The 27,077-nt window shown below is 42.7% G+C and overlaps 1 protein-coding gene, 1 long non-coding RNA gene and 1 other non-coding gene across 4 annotated transcripts in view; 1 reads left to right on the forward strand and 2 right to left on the reverse strand.

Moving 5' to 3' along the window:
- Positions 1–261: 261 nt before the first annotated feature.
- On the reverse strand, positions 262–333 carry trnaa-agc. The gene has a single exon. It is a non-coding gene; the product is annotated as a tRNA-Ala (tRNA).
- Positions 334–2,688: 2,355 nt separating this feature from the next.
- Positions 2,689–10,670, reverse strand: LOC121848145. Of its 2 annotated transcripts, none has more exons than XR_006084877.1 (2): positions 10,413–10,670; positions 2,689–2,740 (listed from the first exon to the last, which is right to left on the reverse strand). It is a non-coding gene; the product is annotated as an uncharacterized LOC121848145 (long non-coding RNA). The 2 variants fall into 2 exon arrangements; XR_006084878.1 differs by lacking the exon at positions 10,413–10,670 and adding an exon at positions 8,691–8,904.
- Positions 10,671–11,391: 721 nt separating this feature from the next.
- rspo2 (R-spondin 2) overlaps positions 11,392–27,077 on the forward strand; it is an 86,557-nt gene continuing 70,871 nt past the window's right edge. Inside the window, exons 1-2 of the mRNA XM_042332074.1 lie at positions 11,392–11,537; positions 11,965–12,330. Of these exons, the coding sequence (XP_042188008.1) occupies positions 12,228–12,330 (103 nt within the window). The 5' untranslated portion in view covers positions 11,392–11,537; positions 11,965–12,227. The remainder of the gene's footprint in view (positions 11,538–11,964; positions 12,331–27,077) is intronic.

Consider the following 27,077-nt stretch of genomic DNA (forward strand, 5'->3'; position numbering starts at 1 on the left):
ATCTACCTACAATTGACAATAATGAATAAAATAATAATCATTGCATTTGATATAGTGCTTTTCACGTCTTCTAGACATCTCAAAGCGCTTCACAGAATATACTGTAAAGTGAATTGACTGTATATTTGTGGGTGAAACGCGGCAATTGCGCACAGCAGTGTCCCACAAACAATTGTGGAATGAAGTGACTAATTTATTATTGTTTTGTTTTCTTGAGGGATTATTATTATGTGTGTGGAGTAAAGAATCTTGCCCAGGGTTTTGCCCTGCTGGGAATCAAACCCAGGTTGCTCACTTGCTGGGCGAGTGCTCTAACCACTGAGCTACAGGACTCCACACTTCTACACTTCCCTCAATTGTACACTTCCCTTCCCTCATAGATACATTCATAATATCGAGGTTTGACTGTGCAAACTCCTTGCTTGTCAGCCTCCCCAACTCCTCCCTCCAAAGGCTGCAGAACTCTGCAGCCCGGGTCCTCTCTCACACCCTATCACTCCCATCCTTGCCCAACTCCACTGACTTCCCATCACACGGAGGATACAGTTCAAGATTCTGGTTCTCTCCTTCAAAGCTTCCATAGCCTTACTCCATCCTACCTCTGCGACCTCCTAATCCCTTCCCATCCTGCCTGCTCTCTCCACTCAGTGGGCTGCAGCCTGCTTCACGTCCCCTGCCTCGCCCGCCCCACCATTGGTGGGCGTTCCTTCTGCCAATCTGCCCTATCCTCTGACTCCATCCCGCATTCCCTCCACCTCGACCCCTTCCTAGTCTCCTTCAAGACCCATCTCAAGACCCTCCTCTTCGATCGTGCTTTTGATCACCCTGCTTCCCCCCAGGCCTACACCCTCCCCAATCCCGATACCCAGCTCGGGTCTGTAACACTGACGGTTCAGCGCCTTGGGACGTTCTCTCAATGTGCAAGGTGCTATGCAAATGTAATTTTGTTGTTGTTGTTGTAGTAAATCCTCCTGAAGTGAATGAAGCGTTTTCAGACATAATCCCTTAAAGAAAACTTAACACACGCCTCTGTTTACCTAGCAGTAAGGAGGAACCCGGTTGTTAGTTGATTGGCGGATCACTTTCCGGGGGGTAATAATCTCTTCAAATTTAAAAAAATTATGTTGTTACTCAATCCACAACTGTTTGTGGGACACTGTTGTGCATAATTGACTGTTGGTTTCGCCCACAAAACACACACTTGACAGTCCACTTGACAGTATAGCTTGTGAAACGCTTTGAGACGTTTCGACAACGTGATAAAGCGCTATATCAAATGCAAGGATTATTATTATTATTATTACCAAAATTTCCTGGCTGACAAGTACCCACCAACACTACTCCTGAGTAGGACCAGTTTGAGGGATCTGGGGCACTAAACTAGATCACATTTTGGAGACCTTCGTACTAACCAGGCAAAATATGCAACAATTTTTTTTTGTGGATGACAGACATAGCAACGTAGCAAGACATTTTAAGAGCGTGTAAAGTTGTAATTGACATGATTGATAAAAGCGGATAAAAAAGCTGATTTACCTATCATTTCCAAGACAAAATGTCACAAGAACATCAGCAATGGGGGGGTTTGCACATCAATAATGTTGTTAATATTGACAGATGGGTAGACAACCAGTCAACAGCGATTTTAAAATGACCTGAGAGAATACAGAATCATAGAATGCTACAGTTTAGAAAAAGACCACGCAGCTCATCAAATCTGCATTGATGCATTACTTCTCTCAACCAGCACATAGAAACATATGTATACATAATATCTATGTAATAATAACATGCCCCCCAATTTTTTGTGGAAAAGCAAGCGCAAAACATTCCTTTCCTGTTCCAAATCACTGTTTGGGAGCCCAGTCAGCCGTGTAAAGTACTTTGAGGCATCCTCCCGATGTGAAAGGTGTTATAGAAATATAAATTGTGTTGTTTTATTGCATTGTAAAACTCTAATGTATATTACCAGGCTTTCCATTTTTTGTTGTTTGAACAAAGTCCCCAAATTGACAGCTCTATCAATCTCTGTTGAATTTTCCATGGCTATTGCAGTAACTTTAATGTTGTGCCCCCTCCCTCCCCTCCATCTAATTTTATAGCTTCCCTTATATTTTGTTTTGGATTTTGGATGACCTAATTACCATATAATTGAGAAAGAAAGTGAATCACTGGCTAGTAATTACTATATCATATTGAATTCTTTCTTACATGGTCAGCACTAGGAAAGGACAAACTATCTATTTTCAGGGTCAAGACATGCCCAATCTGAGGTAAGTGTCTGTCTTAAATCTTGAAAGCCAAAATTTGAGTCAAGCCACATAAAACAGAACTGAAAATCTTGCTGGCAAAAACACTAGAGAGAAAGGAGGATTGTGAATTAAGGTTGCGGTCAGATCTGGTTGGTCATTCGTACACTCAGCCCCGACCGTCACTGTAAACTCAACTCCGTCAATTGCTTGCTTTTTCTTTCTTTCTTTCTTTCTTTCTTTCTTTCTTTCTTTCTTTCTTTCTTTCTTTCTTTCTTTCTTTCTTTCTTTCTTTCTTTCTTTCTTTCTTTCTTTCTTTCTTTCTTTCTTTCTTTCTTTCTTTCTTTCTTTCTTTCTTTCTTTCTTTCTTTCTTTCTTTCTTTCTTTCTTTCTTTCTTTCTTTCATGTTGCATTACTTTCTTTTCTTCCTCCTTTCTTTTGTTTTCTTTTCTTCACGAATCTTTCCTTCCAAATGCAATTGATTTTCACACCTAAACCAAAATGAAATTGTCACTTGAATTAAATGTATTCTGCCGTATGTATATAAAATTTAAATGTAACCTTATTTGTGTGAATTGCTGTATTCATGTGTGGACATAGAGAGAGATCAACCATGAGTTCAGCTCAATTTGCGATCAAACATAGAATCATCCTGGTCTGCATGACTCAGACTGCATATCTCAATATCAAACCACAGAAATGTCCCATAATTAGCCATGAATGACCAATTTTATTTGGGGGATTGTTCGCCAGGACATTTGTTAGTCTGCAGCTTGTGTAGAGAAGAGCTGGGGAGTCTGGTGAGCAGAGCATTGGTAGAATCAATCTTGAACTGATGTGTTTAGCCCATAAAATATAATCAATTCACTTTGCATTGTATTTTGTGAAGTGCTTTCAGACTTCTCTTAGACCGTGCCTTCGGTCACCCACCTACCCTACCCGCACCACCCTCCACCTCTCCTGACAGCAACCACCAGCTCGGGTCAGATCCCTGATTGTCCAGCGCCTTAGGACATCCTCCCCACGTGAAAGGCACTATACAAATGTAATTGTTATTGTTGTTGGACAAAAAGGTCACAGCCTCAGGTTCATGAAGGACAAGGTTAGGTAGGACAGGTACCAGTAAGTATTTTCTTATACAGAGAGTAATCAGAAGCTGTAACACATTACCAGGAGGGGTGGCTAAGATATTACATTTAGCTGCAGACTAACAAAAACTCTGCAGTCCATGTCCTCTCCCGCACCAGACCTAGGCTCCACTGACTCCACATCCCCCAGCAGATAAAGGTTAAGATCCTCATTCTTCAGGTTTAAATCCTTCCTTAAACCATACCGACATGGTTGCTCCCTTCACTCAGTGAACACTAGCCTGCTTTAGATCCCCCGCACTATCCACCCTGCTATCAGTGGGCATGGAAATCCAACTTTGGGCTTCTCTGGCTTGCTCCCTCCATCCTCCTTGCTTTGACCATATTTTCAATCATCTTTCCCCTCCTCATCCCTCTCAGCTCCCACACTCAGCTCAGGTGACCAGCCAGCATTGTCAAGAACCTTGAGACATCCTCCTGATTTGAAGGGTTCTCTACAAGTGTAAATTGTAAAATTACTGCTTTAGCATATCTGAAAATATTGCCCTGTGTTTACTTACTCTATTTAGAATATTAAGTCCCCTTAGCAGATTTATTTTTAAGGTTTTAAGATGAGTTTATCCAAGCATACCTATCGGTTCATTCCACTAAAACTGTGATGAGCCAAATTGCTCTCTTCTGTACTACCTCGAGGATTATGGTAGCCCCCTTTACTTTTCAGCAAGCACAAATATACACAGCCTGACCAGAGTACTGCACAGTTTGAGTAGGATTTAGGGATTTGAAATTAACTACTTTGGCAGTGAAGTCCAGTACCCTGCTTGATTTGTTTATTGCTGTCTCACATTGTTTGGCAAGTGAGCAACAGCCAACTAATACCCTTAAGTCTCTTTCAACTTTCCCCATCATAATTTCTATTCCTTCCATGAAGTTCCTCTGATAGCTATTTTTGCTTCCTTTATTCAATACCTTGCATCTACTGGCATCTGTTGCTTAGTGGTCAGAGTACTTGCCTCGCAAGCAAGAGGACCTGTGAACGATTCATGGGCAGGGCAAAACATTTCCTTACTCCATATGCCTCTGGTTACCAAACAAAAAGTAGGAACTCGGTTGTTAGTCGATTGGGGGAATTGCTTTTCTGGGGGTAATAAACCCCTTTTTTAAAAATTTGGTCACTCAATCCATGACTTTTTGTGGGACACTGCTGTATGCCATTGGCTGATGCGTTTTGCCCATAAAATATGGAGTCAGTTTACTTTGTGAAGCTCTTAGAGATGTCTCGAAGATGTGATAAGGCACTATATTAAATGCAGGGATATTATTTATCTACCTGGAACTTTGTTTGCTTGTGATCGGACCAGCTGCAGAGTCTGTCAAAATATATTAACTTTCCTAAAATAACCCTTCCATTTGATAGAGCGCTTTTCACATCGGGAGAATGTCTCAAAGTGCTTCACAAGATTTACTGTAATGCAAATGACTGTGCATTTTGCTGGCAATTGCTTTAATTGTAAAATGCACAGAGTACTGCGAAAGGAAACAGTTTACCCTTTATACTTGGCATCATCTTGTAAAGGAGTTTCTAGCACTTTATCAAAACCCTTTTGGAAATCTAGACACATTACTTCATATAGATTATTGCTCTCAATTTGAGAATCCATCTTCTCAAAAAAGCCTGTGAGCGAAGGTTAAGCAGGTCAAGTGAGATCTGCCCATTCTGAAACTGTGTTGGCCAAATAAACGTATTTCCATTTTACTTCTGATTATTGATTCCATTAGTTTTTGAACCATTGAGGCCAGGCTCAACATTCAAGAACTAATGGAACCAATAATCAGAAGTAAAATGGAAATAACCTAATATGAATCTGTTGTTGCCAGGTATTGTGCTGTCAACTCTCTTGAATATGGGAACCACATTTGCTTGTTTCCAATCTATCAGACCATCGTAACTTGGATCGAGTTCCTCCAAATCACATGCAGTGCTTCCCAACTTCCTTCCTTGCTTCTCTGACAAAACTGATGAAGAACTGACATTCTGATGAAGGGTTGTGGACCCGAAACGTTGACTCACATTCCTTTCTCCATAGATGCTGCCTGACCTGCTGAGTTTTCTCAGCTCTCTCTGCTTTTGTTTCAGATTTCCAACATCTGCAGTATTTTGTGTTTTGTCCATCCTTTACTGTTCTTCCTATCTTTCTGAAACCCTTGTACACATCTTGTACTAAATGTATTCAATTCAGATTTCTGATTCTTATATTGTTTTATTGTTATACTTCCATCATTTTATTCTGGTTGCTTATGGTATTTATTGTATACTAGCAAATGTGTGTTTTTGCTCCTTGAACCGCTTACCTTGTCTTTGGGTCTTTCCTTGAACGTTTTGCAATTGACTCAATTCATTTTTCACAATCTGTTTTCTCTCCTGAGTTTTATCTTTACCGCTGTGATCTTCTCTAGTTTCACACTTTTGCTCGTCCCCTTCCGCTTGCCAAACTCAGGCCTGCTGCACATTCCCATCCTCTCTGTCCCACCATCAGGGATCAAGCCTTCAGCCACTATGGAACTTTCCAGTGGAACTCATTCCCTCATCCATTCAATATCAGCCCCATCTATCTTCGAAAAAAAATATCTTACAACCTACCTCTTTGACTATCCCTACAGTCACCTCCTTCCTGCCTCACCCCATTCAGTGTCTGTCACTGTTAAGTGTATGAGACGTTAGTCTAGGTGAACAGTCAATTCTCTTTACAGTATATTCAGGGAAGCGGTTTGAGACATTTCGAAGACATTATAAGGTGCTATATCAAATGAAATAATTATTATCCTATGTTGCTGTTGTTGTTGAACTTCAACTATTCCTCTCTCCACCTCCCTGAGATTTGAACTTTCCTACACGTAAAGTGATACGTGATGACTGGAGTGGCCACCATTCATTATATTTGTTCATATATTTGTAGTAGTTTTAATGTAACAACTACTTGCACTTGTATAGAGACTTTCACATAGGATTAAATGTTTCAAAGTGCTTCACACTGAACAGGGAGGAGGGGAAAGGAGAATTTCAGGATTTTATAACAATAATCCTTGTGTTTGATATATCTCATGGGAGGATGTTTCAAAGTGCTTTACAGGATAGCATGAGTGTAATGACTGCATTTGTATTTGTAAGTACACAGGGCAGCCAATTTGCACATAACACTATCCCAAAAACAGCCATGAAATGAATGACCAATATTATACTGGGGCAGTGTTGGGCCAGTGATTATCTCAGAAAGTTTTGAAGACAGGGAGGGAAGAAGCAAAGGATCAGGTGTTGCTGCTCTCTGATATTTTAATATGACCCATTATTAAGCAATGGAAAGTTAATGCTTACAGAGGTGAGTTGCTGATTTTGTCTATTTTGTATTATTGGTATTGGGTTAATTATTTTAACAAGTATACGACGTGTCAGCCTTGGACAGCAGCACAGAGCAGGGATATTTTCCCAGCAGAAGGTGACACTGCTGGGGGTCAGGTTTAACATATCCATCTCCAGCCAATTCCCTCCAGGACTACGATTTGGAAAGTTGGGCTATGTGCCTACTTTCTATTTACACTGGCTAACAGGCTGCTTCACCAGGTCACGTCTCGTCGTCTCAATTGCTTCGGGCCACCTCGGGTTTCACACTCCTACACTTCTTTTGTCCAGAATCTCGAGGTGACATCTCACTTCTACATATCAGAGACAATCTGAGATTGGGTTCAAACAGAGGGATGCGCTGAGAACATGAATAAACGGAAGGAGGCTGTGATTTATGTCTCTCTCTCTCACACACACACACACATATGATGTGGAATTGTCTTGGTTGGATTTGCAATAGGGGAATGCGGAAGGGCTGGAGGTTGCCCAGAGTTGGTCAATCACTGAAACACACACACACACAGATCTGAGCTCTCTCTACTGTCTCATAAGTTGTCCCTCAATTGCTCCCGTCTCGCAGCTTTGCTCGTTTTCTTGCAGAATGTCCCTCGGTGCCTTTCCCCAGCGTCCCTTAGCAGGAAGATCATATCACCCCTACAGTCCCACTTTGTCACCTCCTCTGTGCACCACAAAGCGGTCATTATTTATGTCTCGTCTGATCGACCCAGTACACAGCACAGTGCAGTTATGTTGGTGCCTTCCTGCGATCGCCCTGTCGTGTGCACAAGATAAATCGCATTCTCTCCAAGTGCACTTATCGAATGGCTCTTTTTTTTGTTCCAAGAAAAAAAATCTTAACTTTCTTATCTGATAGGGGTGTGTGTGTGTCTGTGTCGGAGGGGATTATTAACCAGCTCTCTGCTGCCGTTGAACCACAGGGGGTTGCTTAAGGCACATCCTAACCTTCTTATCTAATGGGTGTGTGTGTCTGGGGGTGGGGTGGGGGGAGAGAGAGAGAGAGAGAGAGGGGGTTATTAACCAACTCTCTGCTGCCGTTGAACCACAGGGGTTTGCTTAAGGCACATCCCGTCTGGGAGCTTCACTCTTTCAAATGCCTGTCCAGGCATTTAACAAATGCTTTCTGTGGGACAAATGTGGGTCAGATGCAGCCGATGCTATAGGTAGATGTGGGGGAATGCAGATTATTGCAACGCTTCCAGACAGAAGTACAGATCCTGTCTTGTACTTTTATCAATATACGTGTGAAAGCTATACTGCAAAGTGTGTGTGTGTGTGTGGGGGGGGGGGGGTTAAACAAATCCACTACGATTTTCAAGATAAAACTCTTGGAAGTTTTGATTTTTTTTCTCTACCCTGACCCAAATTAAAATTTGCAGCTCAGGAGATTGTTTACTTCACAGGGTTTTTTTCTTTGGCTGGAAATGGAAATAAATGGTGCAGTTCTAGATCTCGTGGGCGAAAGGCAAACAAACACGTGGCTTTGCTCTTTTAAAAAAAAACTGTGTTTTGATTTTCTTAATATTATATGCAAAAAATTGTTTTTGTCGTGAGAATAGATCGGGATCACGACAGCATTAACTGTAACTTGTACTGTATCTCTCCCTCCTCTCTCCCTCCCTCCCTCCTCTCTCCCTCCCTCCCCCTCCTCTCTCCCTCCCTCCCTCCCCCTCCTCTCTCCCTCCCCTCCTCTCTCCCTCCCTCCCTCCTCTCTCCCTCCCTCCCTCCCCTCCTCTCTCCCTCCCTCTCCTCCCTCCCTCCTCTCCTCCCTCCCTCCCTCCCACGCCATTCCCCTCGCACACATTTTGGATAAGAGTTTGCAATCGCAATTTTTAACACGATCTTTGCTTTGAGAGAGAAAAAAAGTTCGAGGAAGTCGGCGGATTTCTCACCCCCTCCCACCCCCCCCCCCCCCCCAACCACCCCCACACTCACCCAGGCGGCTATGTCCTCCCTTCATCTCAGAGAGCAAGTGATTCAGGAGAGGGGAGGGGAGGGGGGAAAGCATCAGTCACTCCACTTACTGCCTCTCAAGGCAGCACTTAGTTACTGGAACTCGATTGAATTTGCTGTAATGATTCTCCTTTGTGAGTGCACTTGTCCTTACGATCCGCACCGCAGCGATCGTTTCAAATAACTTATCCCCAACGCAACGCAACACAACACAGGGCAACACGTTGAGAAAGTCCAGATTAAAGACGTTGCATTTTTTTTTGAACCCCCCCCCCCCCCACCACCAACAAAAAACGAATTGCTTTGCGTGTCTTAATTCCAGCGAATTGCACCCAAACAGCTCTCCGTGTGGGAGACACGAAACCATAATAAAAACACTAATAATGTTCATTTGTTTCCCTGATTTCGATATGACTGCAGTTTTGTGTATTTAATCGTGTATTGTAAACACACATACGCTCTGTGCAGAATTCGCCGAGAGTGGGTTGTGTGTAGGAATTCCGTGAAGATTTCCAAAGAATTAAATCACGTAAAAGGTTTGATCCCGAGTGCAACGTGAAGGATGAACAAAAACTGGGAGCTACAGTGGGGAAGTGCCTGTAGGTACAGATGGCCCTGGATTTCTAACACGATCTGTGTTAGGATTAGTCAAACATGTAGTTTGGTTTGATTCTCTCTCTCTCTCTTTCGACTCCCTCACTGATCCTACAATCCACACTTACTCAGCCCCCGGCTCCTGTCTTAAAAAACCTTTCCCGATCTCCCAAACCTTGCAGGAAAACACATTACGTGGTTCCCTCACTGCCACTGTCATTTTTTTCCCCCCGTTCCGATCGTGGGACTCTGCAAACACGCACACACATAACTGCCTCACATCGACCCGTGTCCACAAGGAGTAAGCCATAACCCGCACAAGTCTCATTCCTTGGCGTAGGAAGTTTGCAACGTGTAGACAGAGACTGGTTCAGTGCCAGTGTGGGATAGCGATTCAGATGCGAAGCAGCGTTAAACCAGTGTTTAATCTACAAGTATGTGTTATGTTGCGGTCACGGGGACCTGCCAACAACTGCAGATATTAAAGGGATGTGGACATATGATTTATTAATGATCTTGAAACCGGTGAACAACGTAACCGGCATCGAGATACTTGTGATTCACTGAGAGCAGACATGGTAATGCTCGTGTCAGAGCTGTCACCGTGAAACGCTTCACTTTTGCCTTCTGGTTATGATTTAGTTACCAGTCTTTCAGCGCGTTACTGCGAACACATCCTTACAAGTTAATTGAGAGCGCCTTTGGGGTCGGGTGGACGTCTCAAAGTGTTTGGAAGAACCCCCTCTGTAAAGTGATGTGACTGTATTTTTGTAGGTGAGCACAGCAGCCAATTTGCACGTAACGACACCTCACAGGCAGTCGGGGATGGAGAGCCTGACCACTTTTTATTGGGGGGTGGGGGGGGGGGGGTTGGTCAGGATACCACAAACTCCCTCCTCAGTGATCAATAATCACCCATCAACAGACCTTCAACACCAACCAGCCAACAGCCCGATTCGTTTGAGTTATTCTCGGGTCAGTTAACCGGTCACCATCAAGTTTGTGTGTTTTTTTTGTTGCAAAAGAATAAAGTGCATCGTTTCAAATGATGGTTCGCCTTAAAAACGTCGACGCAAATCGGTAAGAATAGAGCGGCGCAAAAGCTTTCACCTTTGATACACGTGTTGCAGTGCGGTGCGGTCTGGTTGCAGGGATGGAGGCATATCTGAGAGGGTTATTCCGGGCTGATCGGCTTCCAGTGTTTCTCTCGGGAGAGACTGTTGGTGTGTGAGAGCCTCGTCGTGAGAAAGTGCGGTGACGGGCAATAGTCCCACAAGGCAAACCCTGCGCTGCGATCGCCTTGTGCCATTTTACTCAAAGAGCATCACAACAGCTTCGTAACAGTGCCCGGACTTGGCGATTTATTTATTGTGCAGCGCTTTCTGGTCTTGATGAATGGGTTGAGAAGTGTTGCCAATGGGGGCTGGAGGGGGAGGGGGAGAGAGAGAGGAGGGAGGGGAGGTGGAGTGGAGTGGGTGGGTGGGTGGGGGGGGGGGATCATTTGCGGCGTTAGGACCCCACGGAAGCTGTGTGGGAAGTTTGCTGCAGGCAGGAGCTGTGCTGTGGATGAGACGGGAGCACAGCACCCCCTATTAGGTTTCAAAAGCAACGCGTTTTCTCTCTCTCTCCCTCCCTCTCTCTCTCTCTCTGTCTGTCTGTCTGTCTGTCTCTCTCTCTCACGTCGTGCCCTTTGCTTCCCCCTTCGGCTGAACCTGAGCTGCCATTTATACCGTAAGGGTTGAACGTCATCGCTGAAAGCATTACAAGAGGCAGCGGACAACATCAGGGGCACCAGTGGTACTGTGCAGTCACTGAGCTCCAGCCACCAGCTCTCTCTCTCTCCCTCTCTCCACTTACTCATCTACAGGACAAGACCCACTCACTCCTTCCTTCCCTCCCAAACCATATCCCTTCTCCCCCCTCCAAACGAGCACCTTTTTTTCCCCCCCAATTCCCTCCTTTCTGAACCCAACGCGGATCTGCTAATATTTGGCTCTTCCCAGTAAGAGGAATTCAGATTTTTTCTTTGCTCGTCTCCTTCCTCCCCCCTCCTCCCCCCCCCCCAACACCACCCATTCCTCCTCCACTCCTCTTCTCCACACTGCTCCTCGTGGAATAATGTCTTGGGGGTTTGATTCTGTCAGAAACTTCCAACGTGTTCACTGACTGATGAATTGGAGGACACAGCTCACCTACAGGGATACAGTCTGCGGTGAGGCAGATGCATCTGCAGAGGTAATACTGTTTCAGACGCTCTCTTGAAAACACGTGCGGTTTATTTCTCGAGTTGTTTGCAATCGGACTGAAAGCAATGTGCTGAGCCGTATCCTTACGATCGCGATGGCGTGTAATCCGTAAAGGTATATCGTTGCTGTAAATAATGATGTCAATCCAATAATCCATTGGGCGCGATCGATATTACGAACCTTGAATTTCCAAGGAACTCGTTTCACTGTCTGTGATTCAATTCCAATAAAGCATTTGGCAATTGCCACGATTTCATTTGCTATTAGCTCATTCCTCAACGGGATAGAGAATTTTTTTCTAGTGTGATTATTTATAGCTGCTTATCTTAAAATGTCTCTGTGTCGTTTCTTCCATCCCCCGCCCACCACCCCTCCATCTCTCCCTCCCTCCCTCCCTCCCTCCTCTCTTTCTCCAGGTCCGCAATCGCTTTAACATTCGCCCTGAGCGAGGGTGGTCACCGCTCTGAAACATGTCTGGAGGCTTAGGTGTGAAAGTAGAGAGCTCCCCGTCCCATGTGTGAACAGCCGGACACACACCCGGAGTCTGAACTCATTGCTTTGACTGCCGAGCAGGCGTTTGGACACACAGCACAAGCCTTTGCCCTGTCTCAGAGATCCCCCATCCTCGGCAAAGGGGCAGTGATCTGCTGAGGTGCAGTGTAACTAATTCCCAAATCCAATGGCACAGATGCATTTTCGACTTTTCTCCTTTGCGCTGGTCCTGCTGAACTGTATGGATTACGGATACTGTCAAAGTAATCGAGGGAAACGCAACAAGCGAGGTTAGTAACGGGGTGTGCAGCTCAGGGGGGGTGTGGGGGAGGGGGGGGGGGGAGGGCTCTCTACCCTTTCCTTGGCTACACTTCTGACTTTACTGTGCTATTTCGCAAACCCCATCCACAAACCCACCCGCTCTGTTTTCAAATAAAGAAAAACACAACTCCGCCACATCGAGAACTGTTTCGTTGACACTGTTTTAACTCCGCAAAATCTTCCCCACTCGCTCACTCACTCACTCACTCACTCTTCGAGCACTGTAACCCACATCGGTTTATAACCAGCCCCGAAAAAGACGGAGCTAAAGCGGATCTCATCGATTTAGGCGACAGTTTTATCTTGAATTCCTAATGGCACCGTTATTGCACAGAATAATCCCCCCCACCCCCTCCCCACCCCCCCCCCCCCCCACCCCCCCCCCCCCCCCCCCCCCCCCCCGGTAAGATCAGTGCAACATTTATTGCAAAATCCGGCGCTGGTTATGGATCTGGTTAAACCGGTGTCCGATTGCGCTGCTTTTCATCATGTGCTTTTCATGTTCGATCGCCCTGGTCCCCCCGGGGCGCGGGGCATCGTCAGTGCACTTTATGGATCGCGTGGGAATGAATCGGTCCGGGTTTACAGTGAACAGCTGCTAACTAACTCGGTTTGAAAACTGCCGCGGAATCGTGTCAGGAGGTTTTATGTATGACTCTGCAGCAGCCAGAGACAGCACTGGCCAGTGCCTGGTGCCGTGCAAGGCTGTGCCTGCCCTGCCCTGCCCTGCCTGCCCCGGGGTGGGCTGCCTGGCTCCAGCACCCCATCACACTCCTTCATGGGATCATCTTTGCTAATCCGATTTCAGTCTCTGTTCTGCGGGCGATAGAAACAAGCGAGAGAGAGAGAGAGAGACAGAGCAGAAGGCTGCAGCTCTGCACAACACATGTGCGTGTGTGTCGGATTGTTATATTAATAATAATAATTGTTACATTCTAAGTTTATGGGGGGTGGGGGAGGAGGGGGGAGGGTTTTTTTTGCATCTATTTAAATAAGAACGTACTTTAACACTCCATTTAATATTCTTGACCGTCCAAAGAAAATTGGCCATGAGTTTGTAGAAAGCCCAGATCGATTTGCTCCCAAGTCGGCGGAGGCAGAGTTCAATACAGACCGAGTCGCCTCTCACTCAGACCAGGGCTGAAGGCTGCAGATGATCGGCCTCTGCTCTGCCTGACTTGGATACAGTGGCTATTAGCAAAGCGCCCTCTTAATGACAGGTATATTTTTCGTACAGTGTTTTTTTTAAAAAAAGAACATATAAACCTCATGGTTTCGCCGATTGCCAGTTAGACCCATCGCCGACTCATCTTTGGGTGGTGGTGTTGACCATGTTACAGGTGCAGCAGCTCTCTCTCTCTCTCTGTGCGCTCTGCACGCACACACTGGAGGAGTGTACCCTTCCAGCCCTCACTGCACTGCCTCCTGGATTTAACCCACTGCTTTTACGGAAATCCAGATGCACGTCGGTGCCTTAAGACCAATAACGGGCGATTAGCTCATACTATACCTATTGCCCATTACTGCATTTTCTTGCAAACTGCAAATCCAACCCAAGCGCCATCAACTGGTCTCAGAACAACGAATCCACAACCCAACACCCTCATATGTTTTTATATGGACACAATTCAAACCAAAAAATGCAAGGATTATTAATTAGATGTCTTTCTTTTTTTTTAGAAACAATCTATCAAGGACAGTCCCATTTTAAAATCGATTTTTCCATTTCATGATTCTTTCTGTTACGAAAGAGAGATGGAAATTAAGAAGTCATGTTGCTCTCTCGTAGTTAAGTCAATGGTTGTTCCTGATCTGGAACTTTGTTCTTCAGGAACTGGTAATATGAGATTTGTCTTCCCGTCACCTAAGTCCCTGCTCTCCTCAATAAAGGTAATGAATGATCTTGATCGGGCAACATCTCTTTGTTGGAAGAAAAATACCTTCCTGTTAATCCATTCATTTTTCGTTTGGAAAAGGGGAGAGGGGAATATTTAAAAGTGGAGAGCGCGTAGATTTGTCCCAGAGAGCGAGTGAGTGAGCAAATGCACAACCAAAGGTCATACAGGGTGGAAGGTTTCAGGTTCAAATGATGTCCTGAGTTAACTAATGAGGTAGTCAGGGCAGCCGCAGAGGTGCCACAATTGACCTCATGTTCCTGGGTTTGAGAGGGGAAAATCAGTGCAGGTTTCCTGTTGCTGATTGTTAGCCAATGATCCCTGCTGGAAGGTACAGAGTTTGACTGCGATGCTTTAACCCCCCCCATGTACAACTAGCTTGCAAACACTTAACACGCTCAGGAGGAGCAATCCGAGTAAGTAATTGGGAAGGTGACAGTGCTCATTGTACCACAATAAGACCAAGCAAAGGAGCAGAGGACGTTAAGGGATGACCTGATAGAAAGCTTCGCCATTATATGGAAATGACAAGAGTAATTAGTATCGCTGTCAGGAACAAGGGGCACAAATGTAAGGTGTCCCAAAAGGAATTAAAGGGAGGTTAAATGCCTTTGCAAGGACGGTGTTTAAAAATGTGAAATGCTCTGACGCAAACCGTTGTTGAAGTCGAGTCCACTGAGATTTTGAGAAGGGAATTGGACAGATGCTTGAAAAAGAGGAATCTCTGAGGTGTGGAGAGTGTTCTGGGGAGTGGGTTTGGAGTAGATTGGAGGCTCATGTGCAGAAAAACACGGATTTGATGGGCTGAATGAACCTGTACCAATTTCATAATTCATAATACCTTAAGGAGGAGAGAGGATCTGAGAACAATCTATGAACTTCCCCTGCACTCTGAGACGGGCTGATATGAGAGATGCTGAATCCAGTTTTACTATATTCTGTATTGTGTAAACAAGGCCTTCTGGTTGCTTTCTTGCTCTGTTAGTATCACTGGCTCTAAAGTCCTGTACATAGGCTGATCTCTCAGTGGCATGCTAACAGAATGGAAATAACAAAACCAATACTGCAGAACACCTGAAAACCTCAGGACATATTGGCACTATAGCTGGTCGGCCAATTCTCTCATCCACCGCTGGTTTGATGGAAAATAACGCACTTGCACTTGGAGCCTGGAGTGCTGACTGCGCAACCTGCGAGTGGCTCATTTCCCCTGAACTGCCAGATCCTGGCGGGTCTTCTATTTCTACAACGTAGCTGACAATTACAATCTTATCTACAATGTGTTTGCTGTGAGGTTGCTGACTCCAGCTTGCTGTACCAGGGCGGCAGAGTGGCGTTGTAAGGTGATGCGTACAAACACGCGTCTTGTTGGGAACTTATCTTAAGTTTTTTTTAAAAAAAAGTTGAGGGGAGAAAGAAACCTCTTCCTCTCGGCGCTCTCTCTCTCTCTCTCTCTCTCTGATCGATGGAGCATATGATTCTCCAATGGGTGCCTCAAGTAAAGAAGTTGAAGCTGCTGAGTGTAAATCATTGGTACTTCAAAAGCATGTTGTGTAATGCTGTTCTTGTGCTGCACGTATAGGTGCAGTGCGAATAGCGATTTAACAGTCAGAGCCTTAGACAGCGTGCTGTGGAGTCAGTGCTGGGTATGGCAGTATTCCATATGTTCACCAAGTGTTGCTTTCCAGCCTCTGATTGATGGGACGACCTTCTTTTTTCCTTTAGAAACCGAGAATTGTGCTGCCAGAGTGCTGTTGATCTCAGCCAGAGCAGCAGGAGGGATGCTGGAGTTGGCTGAGTGTGTTTTCTCCTCCCTGCTTCCTGACCCAACGTCTTAAGGCTCCTGTCCTGGATGCTGCTCAGTGACCCATGTTGGGAAGGTTGTGCATGTTGGGTACAGACTGGATCTTATGGCGCTCTGATGCCCCCTATGGTCAAGTGTTCTGTTTAGTGCTGCGTTTGACTCACACTTGACAGTCGAAGCGCAACAACCTTGGGTGAGTGAGTTCCCAGAGGCTTAGTTAATGTGCGACAACCCAGCACACGCTAGTTTTGGGGCATCTCAATCATTTCTTATTGCATTTCTCTGCCATCGAGGGCTTGCAGGTTTCAGATACTTCAGACTTTCCGAGTGCTGGTTTCCTGTAGCATTAAGGGAGGAGTTAAGTGGGAGGGTAGGAGATGGATGAAATCAGGGAGTGTGATTGTCAGGAATTTGATGTAGGCGGGATGCATGGAATTCTCAGTTTGGTTTGGATATTCTTAAGCATGGTGATGGGTTTCCCCATGTGTCACACACCCAGCTGAACACCCCCCACCCCCAAAACAAACAAAAAAGAAAATGCAGGCAGGTCACAGAAATGGCTCATCAGACATGTCCTGTCAGTCCAGTTTTTTTTTAAATCCCGAAATTAGGATCATGGCCAATTCTGTGAACATCAGAGTAAGCTGTGTCAGACTGAAGTTTTTTTTTTAGTAAGACTTTGGCTTTCGGATGGACATGGTTATAAGAGCTGACTAGTTATAACCTTCCACCGAGTGAGATGCAATCTTGCATTGGATCAGGGGCATGCTGAAAGGGATAACAGAAAGCATGAGAGAGTTCCCGGGAAGCGAGGATAAAAGAAGAAAGAACAAAAAAGATTGAAGGAGAGAGTCTGCGTATAATTAACTAACTGGAAGCGCTGTCAGAATGTCTGAAGTAGTGATATAAGAATGGCTCTGAACTGAAAATTGTGGCCATAAAAGTAGGATCAGGCAATTCTTTGAAGCTAATTAATAAAGAAAACGGTGAGAATCAATTCTTTCAGGAATCCTGTGGGTGAGAACTGTTTTGGGTCTCTACGTTCTTCCTTCGCAATCTGTTTAAGATGCACAAACCCCCCATCGACCCTAGGTGAATCTCAATCCCTTATTTCACTAAGCCTAGAGGAACTTCTCTTTTGAATTCCTGGCACTTCCCTGATATTTCTCAGCTCTCTCTTCCCTCCTCCCCGCCCCCAACAAGTTATACACGTGGTTGCATTTCATTAACTTTTGTCTGATCTGCAAACCCAATAATGACTCATTTTGTTACAAACAGCAAACAGTACTATTGGGGAATTTGTAGGCATTGGTTTGCTGGTTGGGATGTGTGTGATTCCTGATTTGTACATAGAGTACACAATACATTCTGGATGAGTTGATGATTTTCAGTGAAACCAGAATACCCTTGGGCTGCTCATTTAAAATTGAATAATAATAACAATAATCCTTGCATGTGATATGGCACCTTTTCACATCTTTGAGACGTCTCAAAGCGCTTCACAGAATATACTGTAAAGTGAATTGATTGTTTATTTTAGAAATTCTTTAGCCAATTGCGCACAGAGAGCAGTGCCCCACAAATTGGCATTGATTGAGTGACCAAATTATTATTATTATTTATTTGCAGCAAAAAAACTTATTATGCAGCAATTGGATCTTTGGCTTATCTAATTTTTATCTTTTTTTAATTAAGCTATAATAAGAAGTTGGCTTCTTCTTGCTTTAGTTCCACACGGTCACAAGGTGAATATTCCCATTTATGTGTGAAATGTGATGCTGTGCCTGTTTGTGGAACTGTGGCTATGGTTGTAATGTTGATAGTAGCTCCTGATTGTGGGGCAGGTCCACTGTCAGCCTACACTCCTGCTGCTTAGTTGTTTACACGCTCCATTGAGATTTTCTGTATGTATCGAACTTCATTATGTTGCACATATGACGTACAAGGACCAGTTGGCAATTTTTTTACTGAAAAGGAAAGCCACTGTCAGTTGGTGAAGACAGAAGGGATACTCAGTGGATAAGGGGGTTCAGCCATGCTTCGGTAGGCTAGGAATAGCCCTGGCTCTTAATTTCTAGAGAGGCCACACAGATCACATTGAAATGAGTCCAGCATATGTCGTTCACTTTCCTGGAGGAGGAGGAATGAGGGGGAAGCTGCAGAGAAGAAAACACTTTAAAAAAAACACACCTCATGTTGACTGGTGCAATTTGAAAGGAAGATTGTGCAGCTGGTAGTAGTTTGGTAACTCCCTCCTGTTATTGGCCAGCAGTGGCAGCTTTGTACTGCCCTTTGATGTCTGTTGGTTGAGTATGGTGGAGTGGCATCAGCATCAAATAGTCAGAAGGCACTAAATGACAGTAAGAAATGGATATGTGCTGGTGATTTACTCTGCCTTTTCTTCTCCTCTTTCCCCACTCCCCTACCCATCACCCTGACATGCCCATGAGTATCCGCTCAGCAGTTACTTGGTGTAGGAGACAACATCTTTCGGAATGTACTATCCATTCAGCAGCAGAAAAAGACTGGGAGCGAGTTTCATGTCTGCCCCCAAACAAGAATTGGAACTAGTTACGACAGGGGGTTGGATCTATAATGCGAGTTGGGCATAATATACAGTCAATTTAGTTTACCGTATATTCTGTGACGTGCTTTGAGATGTCTTGAAGATGCAATGACAGCAACAAGAATACATTTGTATAGCGCCTTTCACGTCGGGAGGATGTCCCAAGGCGCTGGATAGTGTACAGCATTTCAATAAGGCACTATATCAAATGCAAGGATTATTATTACTCTTATTAGTATGTAAAGGAATTACAGGTGTCTTCAATTATACATCTAACCAATGGAAAGGGTGACTGGTGATTCAATAACCTTTTTCATTGGGCAATAGCATAATTAAAGATATCTGTAACTCCCTCTGTTTACATGAGTTTAACACATGGTTTACAAAACTTGCATAATAGAACCCATTGTCAGAACAACTGAATTTTGAGAGATTGTAGATTTTGGCCCACCACAATCTGACTAACATTTGACTTGTTAGTGTTAAGTAGCTAATTTATTTTCTTTAGCTGTTAGACTCTGAAGGAACACAACTTTGCCTATCAACGCCCACACTGATGTACTTTATGTCTTTTTTTTGGTATGGGCTGGGATTTGTATGCAGCTTTTCTCCCATGGTGCAGAATGCCTTCAACACTGAATAAATGTGAGTGATGTGGGCTATCTTGCATTCTCAATGTGTTTTACATTGGGGCTCCTGGGAGGAATCTCCTTCCAAGGCGTAGTTTTAATAACTGAGACACTTTTTTTCTGCGTCTGTGGTCAGAGCCAGTAAAAGCATCCAAACTGCTGCCTGGCTGAGATCGGCAAATTTAGCAGAAAATGGAGATTCAAACCTACAACCATAGTATGTCCTTAATGCTATACTCGACACTGCCTTTACCTCCTCAGCCATTAAAGAATAATAATAATCATAATCCTTGCATTTGATATAATATACCTTATCATGTTGTTGAGACGTATCCAAGCGCTTCACAGAATATATTGTAATGTGAATTGACTGTGTATTTTGTGGGCGAAACGTGGCAGCCAATTAGTCAAGTGTCCCACAGACAGTCATGAGAAGCTACATTTCTCATCTGCAGTTGGTTGAAGACAACATTGACAATAGGATCTGTGTTTATGTGAATAAATATGCCCAATTCAACTCTGAACTAAGCTGTAAGAAGTTACAGCATCTCCCAGTAGATGAACAGGAAAAATTGAAAAGAATCATGCATTACATGGTGGTTATCTACAGGGGGCACTGGTGCCCTCTGAGATCACACAGTGTGCTTACCCTTGGTAGCAGGGCTTTGGCCATCTGGACAAAGAAAGGGTGTAATACCAAAATGGAAATTTACCAAAATACCAAATGACATAAATATTTTTCTCCAATAAAAGACACTTTAGAAGAGTAGATGTTCCTCTATAAAGTGTTCAGTGCAAAATTTCAATCATAATCAAAGTAGAACTATTATAACACAGTTTTGATGAAGTGAAATGACATATTTTGGAGCCCTGTAGCTCAGTGGTTAGAGCACTTGCCTTGCAAGCGCGAGACCTGGGTTTGAATCCCGGGCAGGGCGAAACGTCGGCAAGTTTCCTTTCTCCACATGCCTCTGTTTACTTAGCGGTAAGTAGCAACCCAGTTATTAGTAGATTGGTGGATTGCTTTTCTGAGGGTAATATTTCCTTTTAAAAAAATAAATTGATCACTCAATCCACGACTGTTTGTGGACCAATTGGCTGACACATTTCACCCACAAAATACAATCAATGAACTTTACAGTATATTCTGTGAAGTGCTTTGAGATATCTCAAAGACGTGATAAATGCTATGTCAAATGCAAGGATTATTATTATTTATTATTATTATCCTTGAACAATTCAGATCTGCTTTCTTTTTAAAACAAAACATTTAGTTTACATAGTTTACCTTTTGACTTTTTTTTAATGAATACATTTTTTATGCAGGTTAAAGGAGATGAGCAATAGGGCTATGCATAAAATATAATTTGCCTATCGGAGTTGGTGAATCTAAAACATATTTACATTTGGGCAGTAGATATTCAATGCAGTTTAGTCAATTTGGAAATCTTGTATGTTGAGAGATTTTTAGTGATTGTAATCTGGTGGGGAGAAATTCATACTAGCTCTAGATTTAAATAGCATTTCAGAGGTCCAAAATTTGGCAAATTGTGAATTGAACTGTGAAACCGCTTTTCTGTAAGTTATTTTAAGTTCTACATAAAAACTGACTTCAAAGTCGAGACTGAAGTTCTTAAAAATTGAACTTACAGCTTCAAACCAGCTTCAAAATTAAGACTGTTCAAGAATTTGCCAAATTCTGAATGCTGTAAAATGCCTCATAAATAGAGTAAATCTAGTCCCAAGTGGAATTTATCACCATAGAAGTTGTAGTTAACTCTACAATTCTGGTCTGCAAAAATCTAATTTTATACGGCAGTTTTTCCTTTATAAAAGACTTCATAAATTTGAACTTTTATGTAGTCTTGTAAATGCTCAAAACTTCAAGAGGAAGCCAGACCTGCACAATGAGGGAGAGGGGAATAGAAGAGTATGGGCGGGAGCACAGGAATAGGTGGAGACTCGTTGTGGGGTATAAACACCAGTATGGACTGGTTGGTCTGAGTGGTCTGTTTCCGTGCTGTAAAGTCTTTGTAAATCTTTGTTAGGTTCGCAGTATCTGTATTAACATTTTGTGTTAGAGAAGGAAGGGGCAGAGTAAATCAGTTATCCAGGTCAATAGAGATTGAATTGGAGACTAGAGTATGAATAACTTTTTGCATTCAGCCTGCAACAGGTTGATAACCGATTAATAAGTGCAATATACATTGATTCAATGCACCGCAAGTAATTGTTTGAAGTAGTTAATTTTTTATCATTGGTAGGCTCACTCCATGCAATAGTTTATTTTCCCCCATCAAATCTGTATTAGAGGCTGCCGAACTCCTGCAATCCATGACATTTCTTTTATAATCCAATCATCCTTGTAAACTTCAAATGTTGCATCTTGGTTATTTGCCTTTCTAGTGAATTTGATGTCCTGGAAATAAGTTAGTTGCCTTGACTTGTGTGTTATGCATATGTTTTTTTAAAAGCATGAAAACATTCATTCCCAGTGGTCATTCACTTGATAGCTGTTTGTGGGACATTGCTATGTGCAGATTAGTTGCCACATTCCCCTACCAAAAAGTCACTACACTTTACAGTAAAGATCTGTCTTGCCCCTTTCCTCCGCACTTACAAATTCCTCCTAAAGACCTTCCTTTTTGATCGTGCTTACAGTCACCTCCTCCCTCCCTCTCCCCCTGGCTCAGGGTCAGACTCCACCACTGTCAAGTGCTCTGGGACACTACCCGTGTGAAGGGTACTAAATAAATGCAAGTTGTTGTTAAATCCTGCGAGATGTCCTAACAGCAATGGTGCTATAAGAGATGAAAGGATTATTCTTATTATTATTATTATTAACATTACAGAGCAAAGTGTGTTCACTCTAATACTGACGTCCAAAGAAAACATACATAAAAAAACTTTACTAAACGTTTTAAAATTGGTGCTATGATATTTAATAATGTGACCATAACAATTGTTGGTTTTAAGGACTGAAATGAACACTTCAAGTTGAAGACCTGGCCATAATTTATAATTCTTTTTTGTCTTATTTACAGAAGAATTGAGTATGTGCCTGCTTGACATTTTGAATAATTCACTGCAAAAAAAAACTTGAGATCTGAGACTTATTAGCTTTACATATCTAAAAACAGGACATTCCAGGTTTTACATGCACAATACTATATTAAAGACTTGATGTTTGCAATAACTATATATCCAGAACTAAATTATGATCAGCCTTATGTGGGGAGTTTTTTTTAAAGTAAACTTTAGTGTTAGCCTGGACATGTATAATTTAGACAGCTCATTTTACAATTGAATCTGTTTTATGGGATTCCTAGAGTAGCGAGTTCATGTTGCCAGTTTTAAGACCACACAGCTGGTATAATGAGGTGCTTTTTTATATATCCACAGGCTTAGTTTACCTTTTTGGATCAGAGGTTCAGAAATGAAACTCATCAGCGCAAGCCGCAGTTTTTCACAATAAAATTGAACACCTTTTAGAAGTTTCTCCATGTATTCTTAACATAAATTTCTATGTAATGTGGAAGTAGGAAGATTCTTATATTTTGGATTTGAGGTTAGCCTGTTATTTTGCTAACAACAATTTCAATAGCAGAGTTCAGCACTCTGCTAAACATATGACTTGTTCTTTTCTTGAAATCTACTCAGTCCATGTTTAATATAATGGCTTTATAATGCGAGTGATTTGACATTGTTTCCAAAGTATGGTGATTTGGAGATGGAAACCAGGTTAAAATTGTAACTATTTGGTACCAACCACAACTTGCACTTGTAATAACATCTTTTATTTCAATTTCTTAAAACGCTTTAAAAGGACAACAGGGGCTTTAGAGGGTCACTGAACAAGGTGAGTAGGTAGGAAGAAGTTGGTCAAAAACACAGTCAAATGGGTAGGGTTTTGGGAGTGTTTTAAGAGACAGTAAAAAACAAATGGAGTTCTAAGAAGCAGGGAGGAGCATGGTGACTGACAGCTTGACTGCCAATGGTGAAAAAAGAGGGAGTGAGGGAGCAGCAGCAAGCCTAAGATTGCAGTGCATATAGTGGAAGAGGTGGAACAAGGAAGCCTATTTGATAACAACTTTTAAGAGAGAAGTAGATAATTATTTGGGGAGGACAGGTTTGCAGGGCTATGGGGAGAGATCAGGGAAGTGGGATTGAATTGGATAGCTCTTTTCAAAGGGCCGGCACAGACACGATGGGCCGAATGGCCTCCTTCTGCGCTGTATAATTCTATGATTCTATGATAAGGGCATGGAAGGATTTGGATCTCTTCTGGGTACAGAGACCCAAATGAGTCTGAATGCAAAGTGTTCGATACTAGTCATTAACTTTGAAAAGCTTACAATAATATAATCTTTGCATTTAGTATAACACCTTAGTCATGGGCTGAATACCTGTCTTCTGTGATGTAAAGTTCGATGGTTCTATGTCATCAATGTCTCAAAATGCTTCACAGGATTTACTGTAAATTGAAGTGACTGTGTAGGTGATTCTGACAGCTGATTCCCCCAAAGAACCATGAGGTGAGTGAGTAATGTTTTCTACAGGATTGTCGGTTTGATACCTTAAGGGTGGTGCATTGTTTAAACCCATTTTATTTGCAGTTGAAACTCTTGACTGAATCTACTGCAGTAACATTTTTTTGCGACCATAGGCCTCAATTCTATTCAGAAACTATCCTGATGAAGCCATTTTTAATGCCCTATCCTTGCATTTATGATTCAAACCCGTTGTTCTGTTCCTGTTGTAAAACTTTTTACAGTAAAGCCTCTATATTGGAGAACGGAATGCTCCTGGCCTTCCAACTTGGGCTGCATTTTCCAATCCTAAATGTGGAACATGATTCATCCACTAGTGTCGATTCCTGGCATCCTCAATGCTTTTATCACCTGTGTCTAAGGCAAAGATGTCTTGTTTCTGCTCATTGCCTCAAATACCTGAATGTCTTGTGGTTAGTAAGGAAGGCCAACCACATTTGATGGAGAACTTTTCTTTCACTTGCAGACTTGTCTTGCAGAGGGCTATTCAAGGGATGGGGTATTACAGTTTTGGCCTATTCATTTCAAAGGTATACTTTTTACACTAACCTGTAAGTTGATTTTAAATACTATCTGTCCACCCTTTTTTCTCTCAGAGAAAAATCAAACTGCTAAACGTTAAACTAGAAATAAGAAACCTAATGTCTTCCTCAAAATTTAACTTTGCTCTTCCTATTTAAAATAACCTGAATCCCTGCAACTAAAATTGCGGAGAGGTTTGAACATTTTAGTTTTTCTTAAAACCTTTTGTCACAGAAATTTGCCGATTTTTCTCTTGCTGGACTCTTAAAAAGAGTCCAGCAAGAGAAAAATGTTTTGGAAGAAATTTCTGGTTGAGAATTCGATGTGTGTGAGAGATTGTATTTCCATTTAAAAGTCACAATTCACTGTCGATTTTGGAAATAATCTGATTTTTTTTCTTTCCCTTCGGGTACCCCAAGTCCAATGTGAAGATTCTACAGTTGCATCATTTTCTGTCCTACATCTGTTAATAATTGAGTGCACACAGCAGGGCACCTGTACCACTATTGCTTTGGTATGCTGTTTTGGTCTTAACACAATTTTTTCATTTTTTTTTCTCTTTTCATAAATAAATGATAGTATGGTCTGGATAAAAAATCTTGGCAGAGACTGAAAATAACTCCACTTTTCCCACAAAGCCAAATATTGCAATGCAAATCATAGTTACTGCATGAATAAGATAAATGGAGGAGACTCGGCAATGAGGAATGGAAGAAACTATTCCACAATTGAGGAAACCTTTTGTTCCTGATTTGTTTGTAGAATGATTGTTATAAGTTTCTCTTTCCTGAATTTAGTCTTTTAAAATCAGGGTGGAATTTGATAATTTGCTTGTGAGGGAGTGGGGCAGGAGAGAGTGTAAAAGGATGTTTGGAGGTGGCGGCAAAGATTCTGCAGGGTTTTATTTGAATTGCTATAAACTTGTGTGGATTTGATCACAGGATTTTCTGTTGCACAGCATGAACCCATCCAACACACTTCTGTTTTGTACATGCAAAGTGCAGAAATTGGTGAATTGCAGCAGGATATTTCTGAACTATATTTGTCAGTTGCCTTGCACAAACACACACTTTTTCTACTTGTAGTTTAGTGCAGCATGTTTCTTAACATGTTCCTTTTGGTATAGTTTTTCTTTTTGTCTTCCTCCTCCATTCCCCCTCTTTACATGCCTAAGAAATGAGCCAAAGGACAATTTGCATTGTTTTCACTTGCAGTTGTCTGTTTAACTCCAGTTAATTTAAAAATCCGCGCAAAATTCATTAGCTGAAGGTTCATTTTGAAAAAAATCTTTATATCACAGTGTATATATATCTATATATTTCTGCAAACGTTGACATAGCAGCTCAAGGAGGTTTTCAGTTCAAGGATCTGAAGCTCATATTTCAGAGTTGCTTGACACTTGAACTTGCTGCATTTGTTGACGTCTTGCAGTTCCCTGCTGTGCAGTTGGATGGAGCACTGCATGGAAGCAAGTTGTTCCATTCTCTAAGCAGAAAGGAACAACTTGAGGGGTTTCTGCTCTCTAAACTAAAGGAGAGACTATGGGCTTTAGAGGCAGCAAAGAATTTTGACAGAATTAAAAAAAAAATCTATTTAATGGCTGTGAAACTGCCCTTGTTTCTAAACACTGGGGTCATTCTCTGTTTGTCAGTAAATTTACTGATTTTTGACATGATGTGCTTATAATAGTATTGACAAAGCAGACTCTTCACCTCAATTTTGACCCCTGAAGTGCAGAGATAATTTTTAAAAATATATTGGGAAAAGGTACAAGGGATGCTTCAGAAACTAATGTAACAGCTTTGTTTAGTGGTGCAAATCGCAAAATACTCCAGATGCTGGAAATATGAAACAAAACAGAAGTCGCTGGGAACACTCAGCAGGTCAGGCAGCATCTATGGAGAAAGGAAAATGAGTCAATGTTTTGGATCCACAACCCTTCGTCAGAATTGGGGCACGTTGGGAGGGAGAGGCTTTTAAGGGCTGACAGAGAGGGGGGAGGCAGGGCAAGGAAGACAAAGGAGAAAATGAGGTAGAGGACAGGGGATGATGGGTTAAAGAGGTGTTAATGATGCAAAACAAAGGGGCAGGGAAATTGCAACAAGGCAGGGAAATAGAGGTGTTAATACATCAGCTCTGCTGAAAACCTTTCTTTTCGACCGTGCCTTTGGTCGTCTTCCTCCCCCTCTCCCTGGCTCGGTCCCGGGATCCGTTACTGTGAAGCGTTCTGAGACGCCGTCCGGCGTGGAGGGTGCTATATAAATCCAAGTTGTTGTTGTTAATACTGCAGACCAAAGGGGGTAAAAATTGCAGCAAGATAGGCAGACCAGGGAGAGAAAAGGTATGTCTGGGACCAAGATAATGTGGCAATGGTCACAGAAAAGGGGGAGGGGGAAGGTGAGCTGTTATAATCTGAAATTGTTGAAATTAATATTGAAACCAGAGGGCTGTAAGGTCCCTGGGAGATAAATGAGGTGCTGTTCCTCGAACTTGCACTGTGGGTCATTGGAACAGCGTAGGATACCGTGGAGGACGGTTTTATTTAGTGGTGAGTGACCCTAACTAAGCTCGTTCTGATTCTCTTTTGCCTATTTTTTCTAAATCCTGGTTTATTAGCCAGGGGTACAAAGTTTGCATTTTACACATTTGATTTATTGTCCACTTTGTTCACACGCGAGTGTGTGTGTATGCGCATGTTTGCACTTGCTGTGATTTGGGAGGGATGTGCATAGTTGACATTGGATAAGCTT

Source organism: Callorhinchus milii, unplaced genomic scaffold, assembly GCF_018977255.1.
Source record: "Callorhinchus milii isolate IMCB2004 unplaced genomic scaffold, IMCB_Cmil_1.0 Scaffold2, whole genome shotgun sequence".
Taxonomy (NCBI): domain Eukaryota; kingdom Metazoa; phylum Chordata; class Chondrichthyes; order Chimaeriformes; family Callorhinchidae; genus Callorhinchus; species Callorhinchus milii.